Raw genomic sequence first — 11,397 nt, forward strand, 5'->3', positions numbered from 1 at the left:
AGATCAAAGAGGCTGTCCCAGTACGAGGAAAAATACGGCCGTCCAGACGCCTGCTCCAGCTCCCTGCACGACACCGTGAGCGTGCATGGGAGAGCCGTGGATATATTGTGTCATAAAACTATCATTATAGTGCATAGTGTCATTAAGCTCTCATTATAGTGTATAATGTTGGTAAATTCTCGGTATAATGTATAGTATCATGAACCTCTCATTATAGTGCATAGTGTCATTAAACTCTCATTACAGTGTATAATGTTGGTAAATTCCCATTATAATGTATAGTGTCATTGAACTCAAATTACAGTGTTTAATGTTATTAAATTCATATTATGGTGTATAGTATCATTAAACTCACATTAATGTGTAGTGTGATGAAACCCATATTATTATGTAGTGTGATGAAACTCAAGTCAATATGTAGTGTGACAAAACTCGTATAAATGAGCATCGTCAGGAAACATAAACCCTATATTCGAATTCAACCTATGTTTGTATTATCCTGGATTGATGTATTAATGTTTGTATTATCCTGGATTAATGTATTAATGTTTGTATTATCCTGGATTAATGTATTTGGGCGTAAAAACTGCTCTCGCAACGACAATAATGCTGTATTTCTTAACAAATGTGCGCAATTCTATGTAAATAGTTAACTAGATGGCAATATAGATATTAAAGCCGTGTTGTGGAACGGTTAAAAGCCAGAATAAAGAATATTTGTAAGCAATACGACAAGAATATTGTGAGTAAAAAATAACTTCACTTGTCTGTGCGCGTAATTAAATAACTTTGTTTCAAATAACATATTAAGAAAAATTTCACCTAATTTCTATGCATGAGATTTACTTGAAATTTCTCTGCTTAATAATTTATTCGCCAATTCCTGGTTAATTTGAGATTCAATCGAATAAATTCCGTGAAAAACTTTGTAACAAAATGAAGGCTAGAGAGGAATACAGGCAAACTAAAACATTATACACATAATTAACTAATATGATACACGATATGATAACTAATATGATACATGATATATATGATAAATAATATATAAATATAAAGACAAACGAATATGTTACCTGTGTCCCAGCATCTTGTATGCCATTAATGTCGCTGTGGCGAGCACAGCACAATAAAGAAGAGCCACGTGCGCCACAGCGGGCAACGCGCGCCGCAGCGTTCGTAGCGCCACACGAACGCTGCGGAGCTCTGGCCAGCACACGCACAGCACTGGCCGCAACGCACGACTCAGCCTGCACACGAACTGAATCTTACGAATCGTAAACCCTGTCTTTGTGTACACGAATGAAAAGGAGTCTCTTGGAGAAATTTTTGATGAATTTTGCTACCAGTGCGACAGATGATAAAAGAAAAGTTGANGCACTCAATAAAAGAAAAACGATATCCCTTTATATCAAAATATTAGCACTCAATAAAAAGGACAAACCGACCCCAATGGTGACGCAGAGGATGACTAGTTTAGGGTCGGACTTCAGTATTTTCAATGATCCAAAGTTTGCAATGAGGCATAAACGCCACACATAGAAGAGCAGGAAGGCTGCTTCCATTGACATGCTTGCCTGTGGCGAAGAAAAATTAAAATAATAAAAATTATCCTGACATAGAATGCAGCGGGGGCATTATAAATTTTCTAACCTTTTGTAGATTCAAATGACAAATGCAGTTCATTATATTCCATGTACAAATAGTCTGCGATACATGGAAAATTTGCATTTGTTTATTTTATTTTTGGGTTGAAGAACTATGTTTTTGAATAATTAATTTATACATGGACAATTAAAATAGATGCAGACGTAAGTGATCGAGCACGATGACAAAAGGCCTGTTCAAAACTAATTTTTTTTTTGCCATCAAGCAATCGGACATCAAACGTCCACCTAGAAGAGAATCAAAATTTATGGCTGTGAATGAGTGTAAGTCTTTCGATAGTCATCATTCTCAACTGCGAATTGAATCGTGCTTCAAGCCTTAAACAGCAAATAAATTCAAATGTCAAAATCGTATAATAGATGGAGGGTCCACAATATAGTACACTTTTGTTAACAGAAATACTTTGCGTTCTACCAGCCCAATAAATGACAGTCCCGCCGCCAAGGATATAAAGAAATTACTGTATCAAACGAATTAAAAAGAATTAGAGATCTTTCAATATCTTTTTATCACACATTCGAATATTGTGGCTTGTTATTAGAGGGTGGATTGAGACCTATAATATAATATCGAGTTAACTAAAGCTAAATTTTTTCTGGCAGTAGACCTGTTTATAGCACTGGAAAACTTCCTATAATGTTGCTTTCAGGTTGAACCTACTCGTATTTTATATGTGTTAGTATATCTTCAGTCTTGAAATGGCTAGTACCTTACAGACCTGATAAAAAGTTCAGCAGATATTTCAAACCAACGCCAGTTTTGAGACGATCTGGTCATAAGGCTGGTTTAAATATCTCTTGTTAACAAGTCACGAAAAGTACAATAATGGGTAATGGGCCTATTTCTTCAGCACCTAAATATTATCCTAAATTATCTGTACACTTTACCCAGAAAGGCAATTGGCATCCTGGCATGGCAGGGGCCTATTTCTTCACCACCTAAATACTATACTAAATTATCTGTGAACTTTACCCAGAAAGACAAGTTGCATCCTGGCATGGCAGGGGCCTATTTCTTCACCACCTAAATACTATACTAAATTATCTGTAAACTTCACCCAGAAAGACAAGTTGCATCCTGGCATGGCAGGGGCCTATTTCTTCACCACCTAAATACTATACTAAATTATCTGTAAACTTCACCCAGAAAGGCAGGTGACATCCTGGCATGGCAGGCTCCTCGACGATGGCGAGGCCGAGATGGCATATCAGCACGGTGNTGGACAATTTATGGCTTGAATTAACATTTACAAAGTGAAGCGAACTGTAAACAAATTACCTTGTCAATCTTATTTATATTATACATAACTTCTATTCGCTACCTATCTCATTTTTATTACCGATATGTTTCATTTACTCCCTATTTTAATACTTGGTACATTCTGTCTACATACGCTTGTTTTCGTGCTTTCGTACCTGTCTACATTAGCCTCTCCCACAATGTAACAAACTAACAAAGTGGTAAATAATTCTGATAAAACTCTTCAAAAAAGTAAATCAATAGAATTAATTGTTACAGTTACATTATATTGTCCATCTCACATTGGCTCCAATGTGAAATAAATCCGAAAATTATGAAGCAAATGAATGGCCCGAAGATTAGTATTTTTCCTCGCCTGTTGTTAACAAGAGAAGTGAGTGAGCGGCTACAGCGCGGCAGCGACAGAGCAACCGTCCGAAGGCAGCGTGACTGTGACTGAATCTCAGACACCTCCACGGACAGCAGATCTGCCAGCCTCCGGAATTCCACGCGATCTACGAGTGTACAGATTAAAATCAGCCCGAAACTAAGAGTTTCCTCGCCATCTACGTGTGTACAGATTAAAATCAGCCCGAACTATAAGAGTTTCCATGCAATCTACGTGTGTACAGATTAAAATCAGCCCGAACTATAAGAGTTTCCATACAATCTACGAGTGTAAAGATTAAAATCAGCCCGAAACTAAGAGTTTCCACGCGATCTACGTGTGTACAGATTAAAATTAGTCCGAAACTAGGAGTTTCCACGCGATCTACGTGTGTACAGATTAAAATAAGCCCGAAACTAAGAGTTTCCACGCGATCTACGTGTGTACAGATTAAAATCAGCCCGAAACTAAGAGTTTCCACGCGATCTACGTGTGTACAGATTAAAATCAGCCCGAAACTAGGAGTTTCGACGCGATCTACGGGCGTATAGATTAAAATCAGCCCGAAACTAAGAGTTTCCACGCGATCTTCGTGTGTACAGATTAAAATAAGCCCTAAACTGCGAGTTTTCACGCTCACTGCAAGAGAACAGATTAAAGTAAGACAGAAACTGCGAATTTGCACACAGAGTAAACGTGAATAGATTAAAATACTGCCTAAACTGCAAGTTTTCACGCATTCTACACGTGAATAGAATGAAACAAGGCAGAAACTACGAGTTGTGAAAAGAGTGCGCCGGCATGTGATATGTTGCCTGAACATTAATTTGTGATTTGAGTTATTTGGGCATCTACGAGTGTGGTGAGATGGCAAGTGGTGATGTCAAAAGGTGGGTAGAAACTTCAAACGTTTTCTAAGTAAACGGGAGTAGAATTTAAGACTTGAAGTAATTATGGGAATAAATAATGTGATATTATACAAGTTACAGTTTTTGACGTGTGTGGGAAAAAATTCTACTTCTATGCTATTTTTTTGTACTACCACCGCAATGATAGTTGATAGAGGCGGGGTAAGCACAAATGATAATAATCTCATTCGTATGAAGAGTCGATTAAATAAACGGAGTGAAATAGGATCTAGACACCTAGACGTATAAAGTTCAGGTGCTACAGTTATTTATTTAATTAAGCTGCAATATGGAAAATTCAAACGAAAGTACCAGCAAGTTAATAAACATGTGCAGTGATAAATTTATCTATTACTATATTAAAACAAAATTATTAATGTTTAACACCGAACATATATAATAACTTCGAAGGAATAACCTAGGGAGTTGGAGTTGTCCTGATCGAGTACGGTGAATAGAACGGCGACGAGCGCCGGGCTACGTCGCTGCGGCAGCTCCAGAAGCAACTGCGCGAACCTTCCACTGCACACCACACTGCGCCTGCCAAACGCTGCTTGTCATTACATGGTAAGTATAAAATAAATACGAATAATTTATTGTATGCATCAAATACATATAGTTCATATATTTTATTATAAAATAGGGGCAATTAATTTATTGTATGTATTAAATAAAAATAATTCAAGAAAAATATTCAATAAAACATAAGCTATTGTGTTTTTTTTTTGTAGTGCGCCCCGTATGCTCCAGCCGTATTTTTCACTCAGAGGAAAAAGTTGGTCATTGTATGGTAAGCGCTGTTGAATTTATAGATTTCCGAACTTTTCTGGGCACTCGTAACTTGGAATGATTGAATTTTGTCGAGGCACGCCTGAGACGGTCACGGTAACAAAAATGCAAGAGTTAATGCAATCACTATATAACATCGCCTGTTTAGTGATTAAGTTTCACCACTGACACCAATCCGCTAGATTTATGCATGAGTATCTTTTGCAACGTTTGTTTTAGCGAAAAAATTTTTCTCAGGCAAAATAAAAATGTTCAAGAAATTTTCAGGAAAGGTACAACCTTCAATAACAAAATGCTAGCATGCAGGTATACAAGCAACAAGTAAACAAGAAAGGGAGATCCACATATATTACGACGAAGAATGTTTCATGATTTTAATATCAGCGCTAAGAGGCACCAAATAATCTAAATTCGTCAGCATTTGATGAGTGATAATTTTCGGGCAAATAGTTTCTTGTTCAGAAATATACAAAAGAAATGATGAATAATGAATGACAATTGAGTAAATTTCCAAATGGCCTCACCCGTTGGGACTCTTGTGTGCGAGCAATTCGAACGCGCGTTGCAGTTGCTGCTGGCGACTCATGAACGACTCCAGCACCTCAGTCTGTCGAAGGTAATATAAATGCAATCAGAGTCTTTTAACCTAGAAGTCAAGAATTTAAAGGTAAGAAAACGTTGAAGTGAATGTTGAAAGATACTTTAAATTATGTTGCTAACAAAACATTAGACATATAAGTTATGTTCATAACAAAGCGAATTTTGACACTTTCGACGTAACATAATTCCACAACACTTAATTATCAATTAATAAACTTCTACGACTCAACTTCAATATAGTGCGCTAAAGTAATTATGATTGCTTACCTATTGGGGCAATCACTGCAAATAGCCGTCTATATTGTCTGTAGACATCGATCTGGAAATGATTCTATCCAAACTAAAAATATAATTACAAATTTAAAAGCGAAGGAAATGTAAAGGTAAAGTACATATAAAATGAAATTTTGCTTATGGTCCCACCAAGACTTTTGATGATGTTTTAAATGGTATATCGTTTCACAGCCATTTGATGCAACTAAGTGATAGTCATTGTTTTTGATGCAACTAAGTGATGGTCATTCTTTTCAATGCAAATAAGTGATATTCATTGTATTAAAACCGTTATCTCATAATGCGTTAGCAGCATTCCACGCACCTTGAGTTGCCGTTTGTAGCTGTTGTAGACGACTGCCAGCACAACGTTCATGTAAATGAAGTAGCAAAGCACCAAGAACGCCACGAAGAACGCTACGTACACCACATGTTCGTTGAACGCAGGCATCCTGCCATAATAAATATTTTGCTAAAACTTTGAATGCGTCTTCGAACATGGACGATGCAGCCAACAACAAGCTTGATCTCGTACGTGAATATCGAGAAAAATTTAACGAGTTCGTATGGTCTTCCAAACATAATTACTGTCCAACTTGTATAATTACTCGTACAATTACTCATTGCTCACTACTCACGCATTAGACAAAGTATTGCATCTATGATGCGGGCGATAGTCCATAAAGTTATAAAAATGATTCATATGGAAGCATAAATTCTACGTGATCTTCATAAAATTATCAAAATAATTATTGAAAATATTTTCTAGTGGCAAAGCATATAATCTACGTGATGTTCAATACAGGCAGCAGATTTCGAATGAAAAATTGTCCATCCTTATAATACATAACACATGTTCCCGCCCATAGTTGCTCGGATCGAAGTTTATGTCCTTATCCATTATCAAATGAGAATCAAAAACTAAAAATTTGTAGCTGATGAGCCTCAGTCACTGCTTACTGCCCAGTCACAATGACAGAGGCAATGATACACACTTTAAACATCCATTAGTGGAAACACTGCGATTTCTCACTCTGCATGCCATCTTCACTGAAAATTCAACTCCAGCTTTGCAGGAGGACTTACAACTCAAGACAGCGGATACAGATTCAAATTACTGCATCTCAACCTTCAATAACTAAGAAACAACAATCTTTGTTCTATATTTCTTGTTCTATATTTTTTTCTCTCGATATTTCCATTTCTATATTTGTTCTATATTTAAATATATGTGAGTTATAAATGCAGCAGGCAATAAGCAAACAAATCTCACATGATGTCGGGATGGTTGGCCGTGGTGACGAGCACGTACAGATCAAAGAGGCTGTCCCAGTACGAGGAAAAATACGGCCGTCCAGACGCCTGCTCCAGCTCCCTGCACGACACCGACTATGCATGAGATTTACTTGAAATTTCTCTGCTTAATAATTTATTCGCCAATTCCTGGTTAATTTGAGATTCAATCGAATAAATTCCGTGAAAAACTTTGTAACAAAATGAAGGCTAGAGAGGAATACAGGCAAACTAAAACATTATACACATAATTAACTAATATGATACACGATATGATAACTAATATGATACATGATATATATGATAAATAATATATAAATATAAAGACAAACGAATATGTTACCTGTGTCCCAGCATCTTGTATGCCATTAATGTCGCTGTGGCGAGCACAGCACAATAAAGAAGTGCCACGTGCGCCACAGCGGGCAACGCACGCCGCAGCGTTCGTAGCGCCACACGAACGCTGCGTAGCTCTGGCCAGCACACGCACAGCACTGGCCGCAACGCACGACTCAGCCTGCACACGAACTGAATCTTACGAATCGTAAACCCTGTCTTTGTGTACACGAATGAAAAGGAGTCTCTTGGAGAAATTTTTGATGAATTTTGCTACCAGTGCGACAGATGATAAAAGAAAAGTTGAAGCATTACGTTACTTATTTAACAGTACCATAGTGACTGGCTATATAAATTGTTATGTGATTAGAAATCGTAAACAAAAGAAGCATGAGGGTTAATGGATCACAGTATATAACTACAATTGAGAAATGGGATTATGAATGAAAAATGACAGTGAGAAATGAATGCAAATCTCTGGAAAAGATTATTCCACATAAATGATTGCTAGGGTAAATATTGAGAAACTGAAACAAATTCTCGTAGTAAGTTTTTTGGCAATGAAAGGAACAATTGGACAATCAATAAACTTTTCACAACAGATAAGTGTTAGTGATCTGCAGATGTTCATGGTATTAGTAATTGATTAGAATTAGTAACTGATTAGTATTTGTAATTGATTAGTATTAGTAATTGATTAGTATTAGTAATTGATTAGTATTAGTAATTGATCAGTATTGGTAATTGATAAGTATTAGTAATTGATTAGTATTAGTAATTGTTGATTAGTATTAGTAATTGATTAGTATTAGTAATTGATTAGTATTATTAATTGATTAGTATAAATAATTGATAGAGTATTAGTAATTGATTAGTGTTATTACTAATTGACTAGTGTTAGTAATTGATCAATATTAGATAATATTAGTAATTTATTAATCAATTGGTAATTGATTAACAATAATTTTCACTTCGCATATATGCCCTGACGTGGGCATTCATGCAGTCTCCCACCAACCGAACAGAGGAGTAACCGGCAGCGTGCAGAGCAACGAAGACCAACATGTCGACGACGGTCACCTGGAGAATACGCGTCAAATTTATGCAATTCTCAACGGGATTAGAATTTTTTGTTAGGAGCAATATCGTTACTTTATTAAATGGTAAACCTAAATTAGGGCTAAATTAACAATAAATGATTGTCTCTCAATAAACTGCGTAAGAGGATGAGCTCGAGTTGTCAAATACGGAAGTAAATGAACTGGAAAGAAGTAAATTTCAAGAAAAAATTTTCCTCTATACTTCTTTTCTAAGTTTATTAACACGAAATTAGAGAAAGATGATTTTGGCCAACTTTGGGTTTTTCGACTTTGGCTTCTAAAACGCTAATCGAGTAGAAATATTATACGTAAAACTTAAGAAAAGTGATTGGTGCAGCTTGATAGATATTGAACAGGAGAAATATGACTCCCTCAATTGCAGGAATAAAAAGATATGCACTCTATAAATGATTTATTCATTCCCTAGTAAATTAAAACATTCGAATTCAATAAAAGAAAAACGATTTCCCTTTATATCAAAATATCAGCACTCAATAACAGAAAAGCAATATCCCTTTATATTAAAATATTAGCACTCATTAAAAGAAAAACGATATCCCTTTATATTAAAATAAATATTCGCGCTCAATAAAAGAAATACAATATACCTTTATATTAAAATATTAGCACTCAATAAAAGAAAAATGATATCCCTCAATATCAAATTTTTGCACTCAATAAAAGAAAAACGGTATCCCTTTATATCAAAATATTAGCACTCAAAAACAGAAAAACGATATCCTTTTATATTAAAATATTAGCACTCAATAAAAGAAAAACGATATCCTTTTATATCAAAATATTAGCACTCAATAAAAGAAAAACGATATCCCTTTATATCAAAATATTAGCACTCAATAAAATGCAAACGATATCCCTTAATATCAAATTTTTGCGCTCAAGAAAAACGATATCCTTTTATATCAAAATATTGGCACTCAATAAAAGAAAAACGATATCCCTTTATATTAAAATATTAGCACTCAATAAAAGAAAAACGATATCCCTTTATTTCAAAATATTAGCACTCAATAAAAGAAAAACGATATCCCTTTATATCAAAATATTTATATCAAAATATTAGCACTCAATAAAAGAAAAACGATATCCCTTTATATTAAAATACTAGCACTCAATAAAAGAAAAACGATATCCCTTTATATCAAAATATTAGCACTCAATAAAAAGGACAAACCGACCCCAATGGTGACGCAGAGGATGACTAGTTTAGGGTCGGACTTCAGTATTTTCAATGATCCAAAGTTTGCAATGAGGCATAAACGCCACACGTAGAAGAGCAGGAAGGCTGCTTCCATTGACATGCTTGCCTGAGGCGAAGAAAAATTAAAATAATAGAAAATATTAAAACGTAAAATGCTGAAGCCAGGATAAATTTTCTAACTTTTTGTAGCTTTAAATGACAAATGCAGTTCATTAAATTCCCGGTACAAATAGTCTGTGATACTTGGAAAATTTGCATTTGTTTATTTCATTTCTGGGTATAAATACTCTGTTTTCTTAATAATTAATTGATGCATGGACAATTAAAAAAGATGCAGACGTAAGTGATCGAGTACGATCACAAAAGGCCTGTTCAAAATTTGAAACATCTTTTTTTGCCATCAAGAAATAAGTCATCGAACGTCCACCTAGAAGAGAATCAAAATTTATGGCTGTGAATGAGTGAAAGTCTTTCGATAGTCATCATTTTCAACTGCAAATTGAATCATATTTCAAGCCTTAAAAAGCAAATAAATTCAAATGTCAAAATCGTATAATAGATGGAGGGTCCACAATATGTACACTCTTGTTAACTGACTAGATAAAGCTATGGAAAAATATATGTTCAGATTTGAAATGCCTAGCACCATATCGAACCCGGTGGAAGTCGAGTAGCTATTTCAAACTATCGTCAGTCATGAAAAGATCCGGTCAAATGTCACGATTTTAGATCGTCTGTGAACAAGGCACGAAAAGTAAGAATCGGCGACAGGCCACATCAGGCCTACTCTTCAGCGACGACATCGCTATGTTATGTTATGTTATGTTAACAGAAATTCTTTGCGTTTTACCTGCCCAATACATGGCAGTACCGCCGCCAAGGATGGAAAGAAATTACTGTATACAACGAGTCCAGTAGAAAAAGAAATCTTTCAATATCGTTTTTATCACACATTCGAATATTGTGGCTTGTCATTAAAAGGTGGATTGAGACTTATAAACTATCGAGTTAACTAAAGCTAAATTTTTTCTGGCAGTAGACCTGTTTATAGCACTGGAAAACTTCCTAGCCTATTTCTTCAGCACCTAAATACTATACTAAATTATTTGTACACTTACCCAGAAAGGCAAGTGGCATCCTGGCATGACAGGGGCCCATTTCTTCAGCACCTAAATACTATACTAAATTATCTGTACACTTTACCCAGAATGGCAAGTGGCATCCTGGCATGGCAGAAGCCTATTTCTTCAGCTCCTAAATACTATACTAAATTATCTGTACACTTTACCCAGAATGGCAGGTGGCATCCTGGCATGGCAGGCTCCTCGACGATGGCGAGGCCGAGATGGCATATCAGCACGGCGTAAAGCAGCCACCGAGCCACTGGGCTTTGGTAGTGCCGGTACAGCCTGTATCATGCAGGAGCTCAACTGAACACATATGAACTGGAAATAACTGAACACATATGAACTGGAAATATACGAAGGTAATATTAGCAGCGCGCCTATAGGGTTGCTAACGCCTTGAGACTTTTTTTCGTTTGAGTAAAGATTTAACGGCGTGATTTACGCCAAAATTATA

General features: G+C 35.8%; 1 protein-coding gene across 1 annotated transcript; it reads right to left on the bottom strand.

Moving 5' to 3' along the window:
- Positions 1-2,810: 2,810 nt before the first annotated feature.
- On the bottom strand, positions 2,811-7,527 carry LOC125179230 (two pore calcium channel protein 1-like; the record flags this gene model as incomplete). Its single annotated transcript, XM_047884678.1, has 7 exons — positions 7,502-7,527; positions 7,139-7,240; positions 6,191-6,317; positions 5,517-5,599; positions 4,622-4,743; positions 3,284-3,422; positions 2,811-2,931 (listed from the first exon to the last, which is right to left on the bottom strand). Coding segments are annotated over exons 1-7 (720 nt in total), but the record flags the coding sequence as incomplete, so codon positions are not given.
- Positions 7,528-11,397: the final 3,870 nt, after the last annotated feature.

Source organism: Hyalella azteca, unplaced genomic scaffold (genome assembly GCF_000764305.2).
Source record: "Hyalella azteca isolate HAZT.00-mixed unplaced genomic scaffold, Hazt_2.0.2 contig15866, whole genome shotgun sequence".
In the NCBI taxonomy this organism is placed as follows: domain Eukaryota; kingdom Metazoa; phylum Arthropoda; class Malacostraca; order Amphipoda; family Hyalellidae; genus Hyalella; species Hyalella azteca.